This window comes from Python bivittatus, unplaced genomic scaffold, assembly GCF_059951505.1.
Source record: "Python bivittatus isolate LINGU-HERP-01145 unplaced genomic scaffold, Pbiv_v1 ctg000610_np1212, whole genome shotgun sequence".
NCBI classification, from domain to species: Eukaryota; Metazoa; Chordata; class Lepidosauria; order Squamata; family Pythonidae; genus Python; species Python bivittatus.
Genome location: NW_028277088.1, coordinates 13,440,301 through 13,464,362, shown reverse-complemented (window position 1 = coordinate 13,464,362; position 24,062 = coordinate 13,440,301). Strand labels below are relative to the sequence as shown.

At 37.1% G+C, this 24,062-nt stretch overlaps 1 protein-coding gene across 4 annotated transcripts in view; it reads right to left on the bottom strand.

The window, feature by feature from the left end:
• PARD3 (par-3 family cell polarity regulator) overlaps window positions 1-24,062 on the bottom strand; it is a 574,792-nt gene that overhangs the window by 281,937 nt on the left and 268,793 nt on the right. For all 4 annotated transcript variants that reach the window (XM_088149996.1, XM_088149995.1, XM_088149997.1 and 1 more), the window contains one exon: window positions 4,283-4,371. In XM_088149996.1, the coding sequence (XP_088006122.1) occupies window positions 4,283-4,371 (89 nt within the window). The remainder of the gene's footprint in view (window positions 1-4,282; window positions 4,372-24,062) is intronic.

Here is a 24,062-nt window from a genome sequence, read left to right as displayed (position 1 = left end):
GGCTGTCCACCGACAGTCCCCATCCAACCTGATTGAGCTTGAGAGGATTTGCAAAGAAGAATGGCAGAAAATCCCCCAATCCAGGTGTGCAAAGCTTGTCGCATCATACCGAAAAAGACTCGAGGCTGTAATTACTGCCAAAAGTGCTTCAACAAAGTACTGAGTAAAGGGTCTGAATACTTAAGTACATGTGATATTTCAGTTTTTTCTTTTTAATAAATTTACAGACATTTCTAAAATTCTGTTTTCACTTTGTCATTATGGGGTACTGAGTGTAGATTAATGAGAAAAAAAATTAATTTGAACGATTGTAGTATCAGACTGCAACATAACAAAATTGAAAAAAGTGAAGGGGGTCTGAATACTTTCTGAATTCACTGTACAATTTCATACTATTTGTTATTTTGCAATTCCTTATGCAGTGTACATCAAAATAAATATAAATTCATTTGCTTTCATTTCCTGTATAACTACTCATTTTAACACATTATTTTCAAAGCTACTTTGAAATAGCTTGTTTCCATCAGATGTTTCTATTGCCCAATTCTGTAATGGGGATGATGAAATAATGTTATTCTGTGTACGGCCTAGGCTCTCCTTGGCTGAATGTACATATTAGCTTCAATTTTTTGAAATACAGAGAAATCTGGATCCCATATTAATTGCTCAATACTTATATGCAATCATACATGGTATGTATAATTATATAAAACCTCACTGATGTAAGCTTGGTTATGGGAGGCATGGTCAGGATGAAGCCAATTTCTTAGAAGAGGGTGCCTTTTCACCTTATTGCAATAAGCAAATTGAGGGTTATTCAAATAATGAAAACAGTTAATGAATGAAACATAATTAATATAGAAATTTTATTTATATCTTATTAATTATTGCAATTTTGTAATTGATATTTTTTCATTGAACCGTTCTAAGAAGGTAAGAGCAGCTTCTCTTTTAAGATCAGGAATGTAACTATGTTCTACATCACATCACTTGGAGTATTCAGTGAGCTGAAGAGTGCTTCAAACTTGTTACCTTTGAATGGCAGGTCTTACCCCCAGTGCAACATTTAATGGAAAACTAATTTTTAAACATGAGAAATATTCCAAAAGCAGCTTGTCAGATGTCACAGGGAGGAAAGTATTACCTTTTCTACCTCTTAAATTCTACAACAGCTTTTCAGCTTCCTTCTGCAAGGAACTTTTAGGCATTCTCCTGGTTTTGTTGCAATTTGAATGTAGTTCATCACCTCTTTCCTCACCCTGTCCCACCCTTTCTTTGTGCTGTTTGCTTAGTTCTCCTGCCTGGCTATTTCTCCAAAGGAGAGCTTATCCAGATAAACTGATTTGTGCCTCATTCTAATCCTTTCCAGCCAGCACACTTTACAATGTAGTCTTACAGTTATATTGCAGTCACTGTAAATGGAAGCCACAAAAGAGGGAAGAGTCTACAAAATGATCAAATTGATTTCTCATTATTTGTTCAATGATTTTCTCTTCCTCTTTGCACTGCTTGAATTATCCAATTTCTACTTATTGTGCTAAAAATGAGCAAGTCCAATAATAATCGTTTATGTGTTATAGTGGATTCTTTCCAGATGTATTTTCAAATACGAACTGTAACTATCAACGTTACACATAATGGTTAGGAAAAGATACCAGTTTCACAGGTTGACTTTATATTTTGGCATAAATGTGTCCCTCCATTCATTAAAAAATAACAGATGTCATTATAAATGTCCAAAATCTCCCCAAGCATTCCAGATTTTGAGGAATGATTCTGTAAAAATTTACTGACAATCTCTTTTATTCAGGACTTTATTCACTAAAATTAAAGAGATATCTTCAGACACATAATGCAAAGACCTAGCTCTCTGGACAAGGCTCTAATGCTGGGAAAGGTAGAAGAAAAGAGAGGGAGAAGACAACCAGCAGCAAGATGAATGGACTGAGTTACAGCAGCAATGAGTATACCATTGGAAGACCTGAAAAACAGATTATATCAGGGCATATCATCATGAAGAAAATCTATATGGTTGCTAAGAGCTGACACTGACCTTATGATGCACAATCAATCACATAATCAGAAAAAAGATACCTGAGGTGTGTCAAGCAGTGTCAACCCAATATGTTGTGAAAATTAGTTTTCACATGGTCAAAAGTAAACAACCCAAGGCTTTTATGAAAACAAGGAACAGATGGAAACTGTATGTCTTGTCCAAAGGACATCTGCTTCTAGCCCTTTACCTAGAGTGAGTGGGAGAAAAAGCCTGAAGAAATCTGAACACAGATTGTTATAAACAGAGCCTGTGCCTGATACACAGCAGTTGCTGGAAATATTTGTAACGGTTTTATACTTGTCTGAGCCTTCATGTCTTAGAAAATACAGGTGAAACTCGAAAAATTAGAATATCGTGCAAATGTTCATTTATGTCAGTATGGCAACTCAAAAGGTGAAACCAATATATGAGATAGACGCATTACATGCAAAGCGAGATATGTCAAGCCTTACTTTGGTATAATTGTGATGATTATGGCGTACAGCTTATGAAAACCCCAAATTCACAATCTCAGAAAATTAGAATAGTGTGAAAAGGTTCAATATTCCAGGCTCAAAGTGTCCCACTCTAATCAGCTAATGAATCCATAACACCTGCAAAGGGTTCCTGAGCCTTTAAATGGTCTCTCAGGCTGGTTCAGTAGGAATCACAATCATGGGAAAGACTGCTGACCTGACAGTTGTGCAGAAAACCATCATTGACACCCTCCATAAGGAGGGAAAGCCCCAAAAGGTAATTGCAAAAGAAGTTGGATGTTCCCAAAGTGCTGTATCAAAGCACATCAATAGAAGGTTATGTGGAAGGGAAAAGTGTGGTAGAAAAAGGTGCACAAGCAGCAGGGATGACCGCAGCCTGGAGAGGATTGTCAGGAAAAGGCCATTCAAAAGTGTTGGGGACTTTTACAAGGAGTGGACTGAGGCTGGAGTTAGTGCATCAAGAGCCACCACACACAGACGGATCCTGGACATGGGCTTCAAATATCGTATTCCTCTTGTCAAGCCGCTCCTGAACAACAAACAACATCAGAAGCGTCTTACCTGGGCTACAGAAAAAAAGAATTGGTCTGTTGCCCAGTGGTCCAAAGTCCTCTTTTCTGATGAGAGCAACTTTTGCATCTCATTTGGGAACCAAGGACCCAGAGTCTGGAGGAAGAATGGAGAGGCACACAATGCACGATGCTTGAAGTCCAGTGTGAAGTTTCCACAGTCTGTGTTGATTTGGGGAGCCATGTCCACTGTGCTTCATTAAGTCCAGGGTCAACGCAGCCATCTACCAGGAGATTCTGCAGTACTTCATGCTTCCTTCCACAGACGAGCTTTATGGGGATGCTGACTTCATTTTCCAGCAGGACTTGGTACCTGCCCACACTGCCAAAAGTACCAAAACCTGGTTCAATGACCGTGGGATTACTGTGCTTGATTGGCCAGCAAACTCGCCTGACCTGAACCCCATAGAGAATCTATGGGGCACTGCCAAGAGAAAGATGAGGGACATGAGACCGAACAATGCAGCGGAGCTGAAGGCCGCTATTGAAGCATCCTGGTCTTCCATAACACCTCAGCAGTGCCACAAGCTGATAGCATCCATGCCACGCCGCATTGTGGCAGTCATTGCTGCAAAAGGGGCCCAAACCAAGTACTGAGTACATATGCATGCTTATACTTTGCAGAGGTCCGATATTGTTCTATTTCCAATCCTTGTGTTATTGATGTCATGTAATATTCTAATTTTCTGAGATTGTGAATTTGGGGTTTTCATAAGCTGTATGCCATAATCATCACAATTATACCAAAGTAAGGCTTGACATATCTCGCTTTGCATGTAATGCGTCTATCTCATATATTGGTTTCACCTTTTGAGTTGCCTTACTGACATAAATGAAAATTTGCACAATATTCTAATTTTTCGAGTTTCACCTGTATATTCTTGCAGTATTTTATCTTGTTAGCCAAGAGAAACCTGATGCCTTTCCCAGATTTAAAGCCTTCTTTAGAGAGCTAGGTCTTAGCATAATGTGTCCTAAATAGGATAATTTGAGCCTGGTCATTTGTGCCTAAAGTGAGAACTCCGGGTTGATTTTTTTTAATCTATTGGTTTGTTTTCTTGAGTGTCCATGGTAATTTCAGGAGTCTTCTTCAGCACTAAAATTCAAAGCATCAAGTTTCTTTCTGAATGTAAGCTTTAATATTTTAAATATTAAATATTTTTTACAAAAAATAAACTTACTCTAAAGAATAGTTGATGTTCTCCAAACCTGTATCTGCATGACCCACTGGTTCTACTCTGCTCCCTTCTTCTTCTGTCCCATCTTCATCCTAGTAATAGTAAAAGAGATAATCATATTTAAGCACAGGTGATGTGTAAGGATACTCACACAACTTTGATGTGCTTAATTATTAAAATATTTTGCATCTTAAATGACAAACAGATAGTCCTTGGGACCAGAATTTCCATTGCTAAGTGATGCAATTGTAAAATGCAACATCATATGACCACATCACTTAGTGACAGCAATCTCAGCAGTCCCAGTTGCTATCGTAAACCCAGGATTGTGTGGGTCGTTAACCAAGGACCTCACATGACCATCAGATGGGAAGAGGAGGAGTCCCAGGCAAGCAGGTCAGCAGGTGAGAGCTGCAGGCAAGAGCTACAGATGGGTGGGCAGGTGCCGCAGGTAGGCACTGTGGAGCACAGGAGGGTGGGTGGGTGCTGCGGGCAGGCACTACGGAGTGCAGGCAGGTGCACAGACAGGCGAAAAAGCAGTGAAAGCGGGAGCGACTTGCAAACTTCTGTCAGCTTCCCCATTGACTTTGCTTGTGGGAAGCCAGCAGCGAAGGTTACAAATGGCAATCATGTGATCTCAGGACACTGCAACCGTCATAATTGTGAGCCAGTTGCCAAGTGCCAAATCACGACCATGTAACTGCAGGGAACTGAAATGGCCACAACTTTGCAGAAGCCACCATAAAACTACTCTTAAAAGAGGAAATTTCCCACTGCAATTTTGCGACTCCTTGGTGTCAGTGTCACAGTAGAAACAACAATAGAATTAAAACAACATACAATCCAAATTGCAAAAACAAAATTGAAGTAGGAGAGAACAATAATAAGAACAAGAGATACAGGTGATGTTAATGAATTACACATCACATTATATGAGACTGCTCTTGAAGATAATCCAGAAACTCCACTTAGAACAAGCACTGAGCTTTATAAACTTATTGCACCAGTTTAAGTATATTCTTCATTGGCTATCAATTTGCTTTCAGTCCTAATTAAAAGTGTTGCAATTAATCTATAAAGTCTTCCATGTCTTTTAACCACTCAAAACAACTGCTTTGAAATCAAAATAGAGCATTTCAAATTCAAATTCTGAATCTGAAAATGTTTTGCACAATTATAATAATGGACTGGAGTAAGAGAAAAATATATTGAAAATACCCTAGATATAATTTAGAAAGACATATAGGATATTTTCAATATATTTTTCTCTTACTCCAGTCCATTATTATAATTATGCAAAACATGCAGTGACAGATTATGGAATTTGGTGATTGGGTATAACAGTAAGTATAATTCCATTAATTTGATCATTAATCACATTGTTTAAGGGTTCTTTTAAACTGTACCTCAAACATTTACCATTGCTGGGGGAGAAGCCAAGATGGCAACAAACTAGCAGCTCCTGAAATAAGCTCCCGGCTTATGACTAGCCTCACTCCTCCTGGCTCAGCCCTACGGCCCAAAAATGCCATCCAGAGTCAGGGAAAGAACCCGGACCAACCCCAGTAACTATACTGGGGCCCATAAATCCAACAGAGCAGAGAAACAGATGAGAGTCGACTCCTATCTCCCCACCGCAGAGACAGCAATAGATCTACAGCTTCAGGATCCCCTTCACCCCCAAAGAATTTGACAACACAGAAGCGAGTAACAAGACAGGCCTCCCTCCTGATCCTCCAAGATCAGCCCAAATCGCTTCCCAGAGCAGGGAGGTAGCGGTGGTAATCTCCTGGAACAAGTCTCCTGCACCCCTGACAACTACATTATTCAACCTTTCCATGAGGTCTGCCTTTTGTCTGCAGAAACGCTGATCTTTATACTGCAACGGCTAAAAGACATTGCAGTCAAAGTTTACCATTGTTATTATATTTCTTTCACTGACAATTAACTGCATCCTATCATCATTTTATATGCTTATTAACCTATATCCCTCCTTCCAGTTGCCTAGGGCTCAACATAGAGAACCACAATAATATATTATATATTATATTTAAAACAAATTAGTAACAGCACATTGATTGGAAAAAAAAGCCCTGAATATACCAAATGAAAACACTCTTAGGAAGTAAACCAATTTAAGGAGCAGAAAACTGCTTGCATAAATTATACTGAATAAAGTATACTGAAATTAAATCTTTCCCTGCCGTGAATGATCAACAAAGACAAAATTAGCCTGCCTTCTCTTCACAGGGAGTTCCAGAATCTGAGAGCTGCTATCAAGAACATATTAAGCCCTAGAAACAGTTATCAAGTAGGTTTCTCTCAAATTCCATTTTAAGATGAGGTTAAAGGACCAGCAAGACAGGTATCTTTCAGTGCTGGGTTATACAGATCATAGCTAGCACTTAAATAGCCAGGGAGCCTCTGATGTTGTTGGCACAAAAGACTTACATACTCCCAATATCCAGTCCAGATTGTAGAATTTTGGCAGGCTGAAATCCCCAACTACTTTTCAAAGGTTGCCTTAAACAGACGACATTCAAACATCTAAACAGAATGCAAATAAGGTATGTGCCAGATCTGACATTTACAAGAGCAGGTGCAACTGGATAGTAAGCACCTGATTTGATGAACATCGAAAAGCCTTCTTCATGAATTACAGTAAGTGTATATCTCAACACCTGAATGGGGATAGAGTTTCCTCTCCCAGTATCCACAAGTACAATGCTAATGACTGTCAGAGAAAGATTCTTGAGGTGGTGTATGTGCCCAGGTTTTTATGCAAGAAAGAACTCTAATAGCTGTATCAAAGGAAGCATAATGTATGTAATGTTAAAGAGGCAGAATTGGTACAACTCAATTCCAGTTTCTGTGTTTATAACCTCACTTACTCTGATGCATAAAGAAGGCTTAAAATGCACACTCATATTTTTAAAAACACACATTTAAGCCATTTCCATGACAATTATTGAAAATGATTGTCTTTACCACCTGACCCGTGGCAATTGTGGGAGGCTAGTTTGAATAGGTAAGCTTAGATTTTCCTGTACTCCATTTCTATCACTTCCCTTTAAGGAAAGTAGCCTCCTTCAAGTTGAGCTTGACTCCTGGTAACTTCACAGATACATCCATCCAGGGGTTTTTGCAAAATGCACAAAAGTGAGTTGCTATGTCCTTCTTTCAGGATGTTTGTCAACATGGTTTAGACTACAGCCCTGGGATTCCCTGATAGGCCCATATCCAAGTATTAACCAGTCCTGACCCTGCCTAGTTTCCAATCCCAGACAAAGTAGGAAAGGAGGACCAACTGTGCAATTTCAGAGTTGAACCAACTGCAATTTCAAAGAAATGTGAATATCTTTAAATGCTCATTTCTATGAATACTTATATATGTCTACTGTCCTATAATCAGCAATTTTAAAGTCAGATTTGCTGAGGCATCAGTCAGCAAAATGGTAAGTGTTGGATGATGGGTTATGAGTTCAGCAAGAGAGAATCAATAATATGAATTATTAATGAGATATTAAAGCAAGGCAGAGGCAGTTCGTAATGTCCAACTGATATTTCCTCTGCAAAAACTAGAAGCTAGATGTTCCAAGTTCTTACTACAAACTGTACTGCAGACCAAACTGCTGAATGGCAGATTCCTGTGTGAACCAAAAATGGAAGGGTTTGTGTTTTGAGATGCTCTAATATGCATGACTACTCATCTACCCTTTTTAACCCCCAAACAAACAATATATTTCAAAGGTTAACCAGTATCTTGCCCTTCCCTAGAACTATATGAGAAATATAAACACAGACTCAAAACTAGCTATTGGGTTTATTTGTAAAGGATTTAAAGGAGGAAAAAATGAGTCTCCAAGCAAAATTTAGCATTTATAAGTTAATTCAACTATGCTGTTTTACTATGTGTACCTATGTGCAGATACTTTATTTTTATTTTATTTATTTTACTCTTTTATTTACATATAAATAATAAAGGATTTTATATGTGTGTGTGTGTGTATATACACAAATATATATTATTTATATTTATTTTACTCTATATAAATTTATATTACTTCCTCTGTTCATCCTTATACAAATACATCGCCATATTAATTGTTCAAAATACTCTCAAAATAGGGAAAATTATAATAACTTTAAAATGTTCAATTGCATTAAAATGTGATGCATGGTGCACAACTGAAAAAAATGAAGAAAAAGCATCACTGGTACAGCTGCATTCCTTTTAGTTACAAAGACAGTGGATGAGAAGTAGAAAGGCCATTCATGCAGTACTCATTGCCCATATTCTTTTTCCATCAGTAGCCCACCACATCTTCTGACACATGATTCTGGATCATATCCTGATCTTCAGGGACAACTTTCAAAAATACTGATGGAAGGCTGAAAAGACTGAGTTATCATAATAAAATAAGACTATGGGGCTATAAAATATATGTGAAGTTCTCCTGGGAGTCAAAGAGAAGGCTTGAGCTAGGAATATATTTTACTGAACAGTGACATCTGAAACATGTTCACTCAACTGTAAAGCCCCACTGTGTTCCATAAGGTTTACTCTTCAATAAGTGAGCACCAAATTGCAACCATAGGATTTAATTATACATTATGAGCATTCCTGTTGTTCCATCTCTGCTTTCTTCCCACTTCTGTATTTTAGTTGACTAGCTAAAACAATTTCATGGAGCTGTCAAGAACAGGTATAGGACCTCCTACGATACTGCTCAAATAACATTCCCAGCAGCTCCAACCAGCATGAAGAAATGTTGGGAGTTAGAGTTTAGCAGGACCTGAGAGGTACCAGTTCATCACCTTCAGAATAGAGCAAAGCACAGTGTAAAAATGTCACATAATGTGCAATGATCCACAAAAGTTTCAAAGAAACCAAGAAGCAAAAAGGCATTCTGTAAGTATTTTTAATAATATCTGCTCTTAGAGTAGATCTACCAAGTACTCAATTAGTACTCAGTTAGCCAAGTACAGAAGTAGTTAAGACATTTTTATGGAATGTTTAAGCTTAGTTATGAATGAAAGGACTAAAATGTTATCTCTGAAAGTATGAATTGATATCATCTATGCTATGTCTGGGTATGTATGAAAGTAAGTACAGTATCCTCAGACTGGTAACAGTTCACTGATAATGGAAGAACCATAGATAAGTTTGAGGGGAAGTTGTGCCACTTCCTAAATTAATGCAATTCAGGGGAAAAATATTATTCTAGGTTACATTAATAGAAATGATACAGACGATACAGAAAAAGTGACTGGGTCATTTGGAGATTCAGGAATGAATAAGATTGGTGATTACTGAATATCTGCTTAGAAAAAACATATTTTTGCTTCAAATACAAGGTTTCAGCATCAGTCTATTCATATATATGCATGCCAAAGGAATAAATATTAATTTAGGATGGATACAAGAGTGAAGAAAAACGCTGAATGTATAACAGACCACTTCTTGTAATGCTATGACTGACTTTTGGACATGAAAGAGACAAGAATGAAAGTAAAACTGCAGAAAGAGAAAGTGGGAATTCTGAATAAAACAGTATTAGATGATAGATTAGTCTCTCAACAGTCTGAATTAAAAGCAGACATGGGGGAAGAGGGTGTATAAGCTGCTTACAACAGAATGAAAAGAATGTTACAGAGGGCCACAGACATTTGAGGAGTTACATTAAAGACAAATATAAAAAAGGATGCTTTGTGGAATGATGTGAAAGAGGCTGTGGATAAGAAAAAGTACATGTAAATGAATGCTGAAAAATCTGACAATGAGAGAAAGATGTTACATATGAAGGAAGAAAAGAAAGTTAAACCACAAGAAATGATTAAGAGCAGGGAAAATGGAAGGGGCAGTAAAGAGAACCAAACAAGGAATGAAAAATGGAAGTGATGAAATTATTTGGGATAGAACTGAAATGAGTGCTATAAATGTTAGTATCCAAGAAAAATATTAAGATATGGGTATTTTTTTAATGGAATGGCTAGGCAATCTGTTTATAAATACTGTAGGTGTGCCTGATTATTGTTTTGCAAGAGTGAATATAAAAACTCTTAATAATTAGTTGTTAAGTGAGCCTGGGAAGGTGCTTGACAATATTCTGAGAATTCTACAAGAGGTGACAATGAGCAAAATTTTGGAGATGTGGTGCAACTTTCTGCCAGACAGGAAATATACAGCCCAAATTTTTAATCTTTAGCAATTTGTTTCTGTTGTGGAAATTCACAACATTAATTAGAGAAACATATTGCAGAAAGTTAATTGCACATTTGTTGATTTAGAAAAGCATATTATAAAGTGAATAGTCACCCTCTGGGGGAGATGGGCAGCATACACATTTAATAAATAATAAATAAAATAAATAAATAGGCTTGAATTATGAGATTTTTGCACAAATATAGAGTAGCTGTATGTTGCAAAAGCAGTATACCATGGAAATAAAGCATACATTCAATAAACTGAATGCTTAACAAATGGTTCAACACTGAGCAATGAATAAGACATGGATATTTCATGTTCCATGGATATTTCATGCTGTTCAATATATTTATGGACACATATGTAAGGAATGATTTTTGTGACAGAGGTTTGTTGGTTGGGGATAGAAATGTACATGTACATTTATGCATCAAGCATGCATTTCTTTATGCAGGTAATACTGCATTGTTGTCTGAGTACCTGAATTATTTCCAGTAAATGTTAGATAAACTGTAGACTGCAATGAGAAGTATGGAACTGAAAATTAATTTACCAAAGACCAAGGTAGCTTTGCTTGACAGGGAAAACGCACTGAACAATTACAAGTTATACATAAATGGCAAAAAGCTAGAACAAGTAGATGAATTTGTGTACTTTCATCGTACATTTGTTTAGAAAAGATGGGGAAATGGATGTAGAAATCTTAAGATGTTAAATACAGTGGTACCACGGGTCACAAACTTAATTCGTTCCGCGACCTGAATCAAATTTTCCCATAAGGTTCAATGTAAATATGGTTAATCCGTTCTGACCCCTACGAATTTGGTCGCCAACCGATTTTGGTCACGACCTGAATCAAATTTTCCCATAAGGTTCAATGTAAATATGGTTAATCCATTCTGAACCATATGTATTTTTTTTTTAAACCACAAAAATATGACACAAAGTACAGTACAGTACACTATGAAGAGAACGCTAACCTTGCTTGAGGCTTGGAGGACAGGAAGGCAGGTGGGGAGGCAGTTATTGTTTGGAGGGAGAGTCCCCCTCCCTACAGGAAGCCACAACCATACGTCACAGCAGGGAAAATGGCCGCGGATCCTGTTCATCACCTGATGCGGAGTTCGCGAACGGAAGCAAAATTTTGCGAACAGTGCTGTTCATGACCCGAATTGGCCGTGAACAGAAGCGTTCGTGACCCGAGGTACCACTGTATTGGTAGAAAAGCAGTAGGTAATACTTAGTCTGTTGTGAAGAAAGAATGTTTGTTGAAAGAAACAAAAATGGCTGTGTATATGAGTGTGCTTCTCTCCAACTTGTTATATGTAACTGAGAATTGGCCCTTTTTAAGAGAAACATAAAAGTAAGTTGAATGCAGGGGGAATTGGGGTACTGAAGAACTATGCATGGTAAAACAAGAACAGGTAGGGTCAAGAATAAATCGGTCCTGAATATCTGTGGATTAAATACAAAGACAACTGACCAGTACAAAAGAGGCATGCAAAAGAAGCATGCCATATAGAGACAAGGAATGAGAATCAAATTGAAAAACAAATATTCGAAGGAAGAGTGAATGTGTCAAGGGGAAGGGGGTGACTGAGAAAGTTGTGCTTGGATGGAGCTGATGAGATTCTCAAAAAAAAGAGAGAGATGATACCTTTAAAGAACACAAAGCAATGTACAGCAATGAATTCATGTATACAGGTGGTGGGAGCAAGGATGGTTTGTAACGATAAAATCACATGGCATGATATACAGAATACTGGTGAACTAATTTTAGCTGTATTTGTTTTTCTTACCTCAGGGAGTTGATTTCCTTGGCTTAATATTTCTTACTCCTTTTCTGGGCTCTGCATAATGTTGCTTACTCCAAAATAGAATAGCATGAAGAGTTTATGTGTATAAATTTATGTCTAAAATAAGTTTAGACATTTTGAAATAAACCTGTTTCCCAGAAAGCAATAATACATTTGTATGCTTGCATATGTGCATGTGTTGAATCCCTTTTTTCTAATTTATTTCTAGCTCTAGGGGAACAGTACATGGTTTCAATTTCATCTGGTAATCTTCTAAGTCTAAAAATTATGTCTCTCAATTATGATACTTAGAGTAAGATAAGCTTCTAAACTTCACTAGAGTACTGGTACCATGATACCATAATCAACAGATGCATCCCTTTAAAAAAAACAACACTTTAATAGTGCCATAATCAGCAACTCTTTTCTTTCCCATATAACACAGATTTTCATTTACATGGAACCAAACATAGATTAATTTGGACACCTGCACAGGGAAGTAACTTAGAATTCTCATTTGCTAAAAAAAGTAACTAGCTTTGAAAGTATCTGCATCAAGCAATTATTGCCTTGGGTTTCTTCTTAAATTAAAAAGCCCACCTGTTACAGAGGTAAATTAGAAAATGCTATATTTTATTTAGAGTCTGGAGAAAGTTTCAGAATGAACTATTTGGCAAATTTATGCAAAACATTTTGTATAGCAGTAACTTTTATGAAACATTTTATATCACTTTACACAACCTATTATTATTAAGATAATCTGTATTAGTAATGTCATATATTATCAGAAGCATCAAAATTTATTTTTTAAATTATTATTAAAGGTTGTACTGTTGATGTATTTGGAAGTAGAGCACCAGACTGGGGAAAACTGAAAAATATCCATGCCACTGCACATAAATAAAAACATATTTAATAATTAATTACTATAGATAAAGTACTGTTCCCTATGGATTAAAGCTCTTTGGAACTCCATTTTCTAAATCTTTAAGAGTATGTACCTCATGAACATCGTTTCTCTACACAATCACATTTGGACTATGCCTTATCTGTTTATCTGAATATACTTCAATGGATTTCCTGTAATCTTCACTTTAGGAGCAATCTTCAAATATATAGAAAATATATACAGTAACACAACAAACTGACCCTCTCTGTCCTGGAAAGAACTTAAACACAATTCCAGAAAAAAGCTATCCCTGGATGCAGCCTTTCTATTCCTGTGTCAGGATACTCTTCAGCCAGCTAAGTTTTCCAGTCTTTAAATATGAGGAGGGCTTTCTCCCCATGAAATGTCCATGAGCTATGCTCTTTTTCAAGCCTCATGTGTTTCCTGGTTTTCTCATGCCTACCAATTTCCTCCTTATCTTCCTAGTTTAAGTAAACCATCTGTTTCTTCTATCCAGATTTGAGATGGATAGCAGATGAATCCATGGTTTCTAGTTCTGCTTTTATTAAGATGTCATCAGTAATAGAGAACACTGGAACACACAATAGAAGGACAGAATATGAAAACTCAACGCAAGGTCCTAATGACAAAGCTATGGTTTGGTGAATACAAAGAACCCATCATATTTGCAACAACTCAAAAAGCAATGCAGTAATACAGGGTGAACCTTTTTTTCACTCTACAATGGCTATTTTTGCACATCATACAAAAACCTCATTTAATATGAAGTACACAAGGAGGAATAAACTGCATAGTTACAGTTTCCCTTCAGGTCAGGGATGATGAAATGGTGGCATTGCATATGTTATTAAACTCTAAGTCCTATTAGCTCTGGGTAGCATGGCCAATTGTGAGATATGTTGGGAGTTATCCCAACAATAATCAGGAGGGTCACACACTAAACCAACCTGTCTTATAAGGTTCTGAGAAGGATTTCCAAACTCTGATTCCATTTCTAATGACAGCAGATTGTCAAAAACAAACTGCAGTTAGCTTTAATAATATCTTAAAAATATAGCTACAATATCTATTTTTTGAAATGCCCATGTCAAAAGTAATCATGAACACAATTCTGACCCATGCCACACAGAAAAGTTGGCTTAATAAAGAGCTAGTTTCCCACCCTCACCGCCTTTGCTGGGTTTGGAGAGACTAAAAAAGCACAAACCACTGATACTGTCCACATAATACTAATTACTGATTTGTTCTTTTTTAATATTTCAAATATTAAATATTTTTCAAATATTTCAAATTTGCTATTTAAATATCTTGTTATTTTAAATGTTAGATGCATGCCAATTTTATGTAATAACACAGTTCTTTTAAAAAAATCTAGGCAATTTCAGTTTTTAGAGCAATAGAGAATACAAAATATTAACAATACTGTATGTCTTACTCTGTATTTTACAACTTCTGTATTTTTGTTTATGTGTAAGCATGGTTGCTGCTGCTCTTTGCAGCCTCAGAGTCTGTTTTCCATCTTACTTACATAAATATGTAACTGCAGGAGCAACCAGTTAAGCTTCATATGGCACACAACTCAGCCCTATTAAATGTTATCCTCAACCTACTGCATTTCTTATGAAGAATCACATGCAAAAACTGGAGGAGACAAGGAATTCACAATAAGTAATTTAGTTATAATGGGCATGTACCCAATATATGAGTAATGCATTAAAATTACAATTAGGTGGCAGGTTCATAGACAATGGCAGCATCTATATTTTGTGATGAACCCATACACTAGAGTATACATAATGATATCACAAAGTTTTCCTTTCTCTTTTATTTTTTATATAAGCAAACTGCAGAACAACTCAAATCCCTAAACAAAATATAAGAAGGAATAATTAAAACAAACAAACAAGGGAAACCATTGGAAATACAAGATCTGTTATCACATGTGAAGACTTGGGAATATTCCAAGTAATAAGAGGTAGCTGGCTTTTTGGCTTGGCATCAGACTTTGCAGAAGTACAATGAATATTAATTATCTACAATATTTTTACCCAAGTGCTCTTACATAGCAAATTTATGTAATAAACTCCAAGATCAGCCTTTCAGAATCTGAAAAACAAATTTATCTTCAAGCCATCCACAGTCAACAATTCTGGCTACCAAAAAAAAAAAAAAAGTGTCTGAAGAAAATATAATTATTCTGCTCAAAAAGAGCTATGTCCAAAGAAGTCATATCCAGAAAAAAAAATTTTCAAGGTATATAAATTAAGAACTTATATATGGAATTATTTCATATTTTAAAAATGAAGAGAAGTACAAAGGAGGAGTCAGAACAGGCATATATAATGCTAAATAAATATATATCAATAAATAAATATATAAAACCTAGCTTTTTACTTACTAAATTTCTAAAACACTGCAATTAAACAACTTATTATGAAATGTATAAACATAAAATATTCACTGTACAATAATATAATTACAAGATTTAAAACAGTAACACAGAACTATATGAACATATGTATGGTGTTCCCTCAAGAAATTAAATTTTAAAAGCTCTCCAAAAGAGGTTCATTTTTAACTTGCTTCTGGAAGGCCAAAAAAGTTGTGAGCAATACTCTTGGAATAGGCAGTTCCATAATATAGGGACCATTACTGAGAAACATTATACCATAAGACAATCCAAAAATATTCCATGATTCCCCATGACTGATCTCAAGGTGGGCCTTATTGCGTACAAGATCAATTTCATCACCACAAAAAAGATGAGCTAGAATTCATCAAGTAGTTCAAAATTAAACAGGGACACAGTTGCTTATCACAATTCAAGTTAATCAATTCAACAATGTGAAAATGCTTGTGAAACACAGGCATTGTTTTGTGAATGGCCACTATCAATTAGTCATTATCACTGTCTTCATGACTTCTTCATGATGTCACTAATTACTATCCCTTCTCCAACACGGATCTAGATATACCCCTTGCTCAGGATAACATTCCATGTATCTGATGTGGGCTAGAGTACAAGAAAATTTATGACATTTAAAAAAAAAATCTTTAAAATGTTATTAAGCTGTATTGCTTCTGTTTTATCAGAATAAATGAACTATTCCTTTTACAAACAATTGCCCAAAAAAGCTTACTTAAGAAAATGAGTTCTGGTTAATACAGCTTGGTTTGAATTACCACAGTTATAACTTTTTTAAAAAATAAAAAAGACAAAGCAATTTCTATTTTAGAGATCAGGCTTTGTACCTTTAAGATACATACCAATATTAGTAATATTATTAGGTATCTAAATGATTGTTTAGGTATAAAATCACTTAATAACGCCATTGGGGCTGAAATAGATGGTGTGTCTGATGGTTGTCCAGTGCTAAGGATGATTCTCAACCTATGTTCAGATGCCATCTTCCAATTTCTTCTATGGTTACCTGAGCTCAGTGATCATCTTAAGTCTTAATCTCATACACACTGTATGCAGGCTGAATGGTATCAGTTCACAATTTGAGGTTACAGTATAATATATTCAGAGCTCAATGGCTGAACTTCTGTTTTGCAGTGACAAGGCTCTGGATTCAATTCCAGCCTCTTTAGGCAGGTTTGGGAAAGATGCCCATCTGAATCACTGACACCAGCGTACAAAATATTGTGGTACAGTGGTACCTCGGGTCACGAACGCTTCTGTTCACAAACAATTTGGGTCACGAACAGCACCGTTCGCAAAATTTTGCTTCCGTTCGCGAACTCTGCATCGGGTGACGAACAGGATCCGTGGCCATTTTCCCTGCTGTGACATGTGGTCGTGGCTTCCTGTAGGGAGGGGACTCTCCCTCCAAACAATAACCGCCTCCCCACCCGCCTTCCTGTCCTCCACGCCAGAAGTCACCTCGAGCAAGGTTAGTGTTCTCTCTCTTCGTACTGTACTGTACTGTACTTTGTTTCATATTTTTGTGGCTTAAAAAAAAATACATATGGTTCAGGACAGATTAACCGTATTTACACTGAACCTTATGGGAAAATTTGATTCGGGTTGCGATCAATTCGGGTCGCAAACAGAGTCGCGGAACGAATTAAGTTCGTGACCCGAGGTACCACTGTAGATGCATCAGTGGTCAAACTCAAGTTTCAGTGACTTAAAGTTATCATCTTTAAAGCCCTATATGGCATGGGTCCAGGCTACCTAAGGGATCGTCTCGCCTCATCACATTGACCCGTCCCACCTGCTCAGACAGAGAGGGCATGTTACAGACCCCGTCAGTGAGAGGTGGGGCCCAGGAAGACAGCCTTCTCTGCCATTGCCCCCACCCTCTGGAATACTCTCCCCTCAGAAGTGCATCTGGCCCCTTCCCTCCCGGCTTTCCAGAAAGAACTGAAGACCTGGTTCTGCCAGCTTGTGTGGGGCAAGAAGAGTTTTAACCAACCCTGGGAGTGGCTGGCACCCTGATGACATTCCCCGAGCCTAATAATTTTTAGTTATCATCAATTATCTTGAAAGATACTGAATATTTATTTAGGATAAATTGTTAAATTGTTATATTGTATTTTTAATTAATGTTTATCTTTTCTGTATACTGCCCAGAGTCGTTTTTTAACAAGATGGGTGGTGACAAATTTGATATATAAATAAATAAAAATACATAAAATAAATAAAATTCTCAGCAAGATAAAGAAGCAGAGGATGTAGAGAAGCAAAGAAAGTTCTCAGCACCATGTTTATGAGAAAATTCCCTTTCCCTACACCTTAATTTTTGAAAATTTCTGCAGTCATTAAGAGAGACTGAAGATCAAGAGTTCTTGAAGATTTCTCAAACTGCTACTGATTTGCTGGGAATCTAAACCCAAACTCCTGCCTATTCCTTTTAAATATTTGAGATACACGAAGTATTAAATTGAAGTCAAATGTTCATATTTGGCATGCCAAGAGATTACAGTACTATATGTCAAAATATATGCTTCATTCTTAAAACAAATATCTAATTATTTTCTAGACGTTTGATAACAGTTCTGATTTGCAAAGAAGAAAAGGAAAGGAAAAAATATCTATTATTGGATTATAGACACTGCTTGCTATTCCGCTAAGAAAAACTATGAAAAATAATATTCATTACAAGAAGGGATGCCATCTCTGAATTGTAAAAATCCAGATGAACACTAGATGGCAATAAATAGACACAGAAACTGCTAACTTTTTTCTATCATATTGTGGTTCCCAATTTTCTTCAGTCCAATACAGCAACTCTAATTACAGCTCAGTTACTTTTCAATTCACATCTTCAAAACCATCATATAAAAGCTTAGGTTTACACGCCTTATCAACAAAATAGATTTCAAAGTCCCATATGTAACCCATACTAGTAAGAGGAGAAAGATAATATCTAAAAGAAGCTAACTATCCCTTGATCTATTTAGCAATGTAAGCCTTATGACTCCATATCACTACATTCAAAATCCTTTATAATAATTAGATCAACACACATTGATACCTTTTCAATATTTCATCCACATATTTTGTGCTATCACAACAATACTTTGTTTCACTCTGGAACTACTTATCTCCCACCCCTCCTGCCATTTCATAAAGCTGTTCAAGCAACATTATTACAATGTACTCTTAACCAGGATTTCTCTTAATTTTATGTATTTCATTTTGGATGTATTCTTTCGTTTTATTCTGTTATATGCCGCCCAGTGTCTATGGAAGAGTGTGTGTGTTTGTGTGTGTTAAAAACTGCAATCTAAGTAAATATTTGAAAAAAAATAGTGCACTGCTTCTATTGATATAATTAGAAACTGAAAATACTATTGCATGCCATTTATTTTGATATTTTTTCTTTCAAAGAAAATCATTTTGTCCATTACATAAACATAACCAGTCTAAAAGAAAAATGAAACCTTTCAACACTGACCTAGGGATGTATACCAGCACTTGGAAATTAGTTACATTAGAACATGCAAAATAATTACTGGAGAATCAATAAATTATGTTTTGTTATTATTATGGGGAAAAAAGGTCAACTATATCTTAGCAAATATCTTGGTGTGGGAAATCTACTTGCAGAGTAATTTATCATTCATTTAGAATCAACTGGATTGGTTGCAGCATTAAAGACTCCAGAAGTGTTCTGATTTCTGTCTTTCCTGAATAAAGAAGACAAATGGCTTTTTCTTCTAGTAGAGAATATATGTAACTCAGGATTGAGTTGTTAGGTTCTTAGTGTTCTCTGAGCTTTCTTTTTTTCTTGCAGACATTTCATTACCAACCTACATAACATCATGAGTGCACAGGGAAGTTAAATTTGCTGGCTATTGATATATGGTAGCTTGTTCTACCAGCCTTGATTTTTTAAAATTAATTAATTAATTAATTCATTCATTCATCTCGTCCAGTCCAGTCCAGTCCAATCCAATCCAATCCAATCCAAACCAATCGATATAGCCACCCATCTAGCAAGAAACAATGCCCCAATCAAGGCTTCCAGGACAAGCTACCATATATAAATAGTGAAGCAAACTTCACTTCCCCCTGCACTGATGATGCACTGATGATGTTACCTAGCCTGGTAATGAAATATCTACAAGGAAAAGACACAAGCTCAAGAACACCAAGAACCCAGCTTTTTCTTCTATCCTTGAGATGATTTATATTACATTCACCATTCATCTTATAATGCACAAATGAAATTATTTAAATATTTTTCAATCATTAAAGAATATAAATTCCAATGAGTAACTCTCTGGTATCATTTCAAGCTTATTAATGCCTTTAATTTTCTAACAGAAAGCATTTAACAGCTAGTATCAGATTAGCTGTGAAAATAAAGACATTTCTCCTCCACTTCCCAGTGAAAACAAACAAAAAAAAATGGAAATGGAGGAAAAAACTGCCTCTGAAATTGCAGTCACTTCCACAGCTTATTTCCAGCGCAGCCTTAAAAATATTTAACCAGCTGCAATTAGGGAAAGGCACCCTCAGAGTCCAGTCATCCCCTCCCTCTGAGATATTTCTGTTCTGAGGTAACCCACACCTGGGGGTGAGCAGTGAATGGAAAATTAGGGCCCTTTGCCATCACCCCCCTGGGTTATAAACAGGTTTCTCTGGGTCCCTCTAGAGAGCCAGGAGAGGATTGAAGGGGAAATCCCCGCCCCACAGTGGGCCTGGATAACTATAGAAAGGGAGAATAAGCAAGCTGGGTGTGTGTGTGTGGCTAGAAGGCTGATGGTCAATTCCAGGATTTAAACAAAAATCAGCTTCATGAAAGGTGATATAAAAGAAGATAAGTTTCCACACACACCACACACAGTTAAAAAGAGATAAATACAAACAAACAAACCCTTAACACAGTGGTAACTACAGGTGAAGAACACCATTTCCAGCCTTGCCTGAGGCAACGGCTTCCTCCAGGCAACTCCCCCACAAAAGCCGCCAAAACTCTTCCCGCCCAAAAGCTGACAGGGCCCTTTTCTTTTCCTTGATTGGCTCTCTGGGGTCAGGTGACTCCCTCGGGGAACAGAAGGCAGGCTTGTGACTGAAAGGGACAACTGCTCCCCACTACACCAGCCATGGCTGCTGTAGCCCTGCGGGTGAAGGGGAAAGGAAATCTCATCCTTTTCTTGTTTCTGAGCCAGAATCTGAATTAGAGCTGAATCCAAAACCTTCTTAATCTTTATTTCTTCTCTGGGATGGATGTCAGGGAGCTTTCAAGCCATAATAGGCTGACTACTGCTAGCGTCACTAGTTATAAACTAGTGTTTCTCAACCTTAGCCACTTTAAGATGTGTAGACTTCAACTCCCAGAATTCCCCAGCCAGCCATGCTGGCTGGGGAATTCTGGGAATTGAAGTCCACACATCTTAAAGTGGCCAAGGTTAAGAAACACTGTTATAAACCATGCAGCATAAGATTTCCTTGCTGAATTAGGGGCCGATACCGGCAGGAAGTCATCTATGTTTGAAAATAATTATTTACCAATGTGCCCATGTGCCATTTTTCCTTTCTATCACTGCATGTAGTACATATTAAAGAATCTGCGCCAATTTTAATACCTGTTCTCATATCACACGGAATGAGAGAAAATACACCTGCAGAACAGTTTACCCCCAACCACCTGTGTAGGTAAGAGAAGCCAGTGTGACTTCAAGCAATGAACCTTTTTGTAATCTGGAACGATGTAGGTGTGAAGGGAGAAGTGTATGACCTTGGAAGTTTTGTATTGTGTGGACTGGGAGGTACGAAACTACCAATGTGCTCTCTCCTTTCCTCCCTATTGCCACAACTGACCCTCTCAACTTTACAGGTAGACCTTGCTTAACGACTGCACTGTTCAGTGACCGTTCAAAGTTACAATGGTGCTGAAAAGTAACTTTATGACTAGTCCTCCACAGCATCCCCATGATCCCGTGATCAACATTCAGGCCCATGGTCATGTGATTTGCACATCTTCATGTAGCACCTACCCATCCCATTCTGTCTTTCAGGAAGGGGCTACTTTGAGTCCCCACCCAATGTGAGACTGGGGGTGGATTGGTTCCTGATGGTAGTCTTTTCCTGTTGTAGTCTTGCTACTGTGGAATAGCTTGTCCCAGGAGGGCAGATTGGCCCTTCCCCTAAATATTTTTATAGCGGCAGTCAAAATATTTTTATTTTGCCAGGCATCTGAGATTTCAGTGGCTGTTTATATTACACTGCACTTATTGTATGCTGCCCATCATCAGATGGGTTGGGTATATAAATTCCAGTAACAAATCAATCAAACAATCCAAATGATACAGGTTCTAATAATATCACGATTATAACTTCCGACTAATTCAAAAGCTGGGATGTTTGATACACTTCTCTGTTGCTTCCAATTCTGATTTAAAAAAAAAGAAGCAAAATGGCAATATAAATATTAACACTCAAAAGTTTTAAAACCATTTTTCTTTCCTATATCACCAACACTATTGTTATTAAAACTGAAATAATTTTTAAAATCTGACTTTTCATTTCCATCTGTTTTGCTAAGTTAATCACATCTCAGTCTGTACAGTGAAGAGAGAAAAAACATTTTGTATATTACTACTTCTTGATACCCAAATTGTTGTTAATACATCTTTGCATCTGAAGGCTTCAAATGTCTCCAGACTTTAAAGCAAGAACCAAATATTCCAAAACATAAAACCCTGTAATCCTGGTTGCAGCCATCCAAGCCCAATGCCACACCACAATATGAATCTGAGGATTTTCAAGGTCAAACTCATAAATCTTACCCATTGAAATAATCAACCAAGACTTCAATATACACTCTATCCCTCCTACCTCCTGTGATCTAACTTATATCTAGTGGTGACAGAATCTTAGTTTGTTCCCACTGAGTTAGAACACACATTTACAATATAATATATTCTCCATTGACCAATACTGTATTATAATGAGTGAGATCCAAAGCACAGTGCAGACAGTTTTTTAATGTACATTAAAGCTTATTTCCAACTGGGAGCAGTTTCTGGCACAGTGTGAACAGCACTGCAATTTAAGCAAGATATTAGCAATGAATGCCTGAGCATTAAGCCAACCCTACATCTGGTATACTGGGCTACCTGAGAAACTGTCAGCCCTTCAAGGTAGGCTAGGTCAAGAAAAAGACACAACAGGAATTTCAGAAATGCTACTTTATTGTTGCAGGGCAGAATAACAGAATTTTAAAAACCTGTCCAACTTTCTCCCTGCCCTATCTGATACTAACCAAAGTCAAGGTGGGGTTATTTGGGGTTTCTTTCTCATGCTTGCTTCAGTCCCTGGCCTGTATAATCTCTTCTCCCTTCTTAACAACTCATTCCTTTCTTCCCCAAGGATTCCTTTGCAAAAAAGTCACAAAACTTTACAGGATCCATTACTGACACCTGTCTCTGGGACCCCATTTAGAACAAACTGTTTGGGGCTGTGCAGCACTTCAGACTCAACGGCTAAAAAGTGCTTCAGAGACCTCACACAGATGCTCATATAGCTCCCACAGCACATACATTTGCAACTCCTTAAATCATCTGCTTCCTTTCCCAGCACACACAGCTGCCCTCGACAACTACAGTGTGATTCCAGGAGAAAACACATTTGGTTTAAGGAGTTCCAGCCAGGTGCTATGTGCACCCCAAACTTAAATGCTTTCAACATACTGCTGACATGATCAACCAACAGAATGCCAAGGGATGGGGTGAGCATTCTGTTCTGCAATCACATGAGGTTTACTAGGAAACCAGTGCTGTTGAGCCAGAAGAACAGTCACGTCTACTTAGGTGAGTTCAATCAATTAAGTAGAATCCAGTCACACCTTAGACTATGCACACCAGGTCTGGTAGAAGGCCTCTGAATCAGAAACTTCAATACCTCTAAATGAGCTTTGCTAGTTCTCTCCTAATAAAGCAATAGGAGGGTGCTGTCTCAGCAGCCATTTAAAACCTTATGAAGACAGTATATTCAAGCTCTTCAGCCTGGAAAGAGCTGTCATAGTTTATCCTCAGAGGATGATGACAAATTAGTGTTGTCTCCTTGGAAGGGCCCTTAATATCTTAGTGTCTGGCCTTCCCCTAAAGAAGCACTTTTGAGCATCACATTCAGTACATCTTCTAATACACTCTGAGACATCCAAAGGGATGTTGATGACAATCTGAAGTAGTGTCTCATCTTTTTCCTCATTTATCTACGCAATAATGAAAGTAAGCTTACCTCTAACCAATTCAGACAAAATAAATAAATAGCCTTGTCAGAATCAGGAGAAATTAATAATAATTATTAATTTTTGCACAGCCTAAAACTGGGTCTCTGACTATTAATGACCTACGTAAGGAAATGGAAATATTAAAATGAATAATAATAATAAATAAATAATAACAATA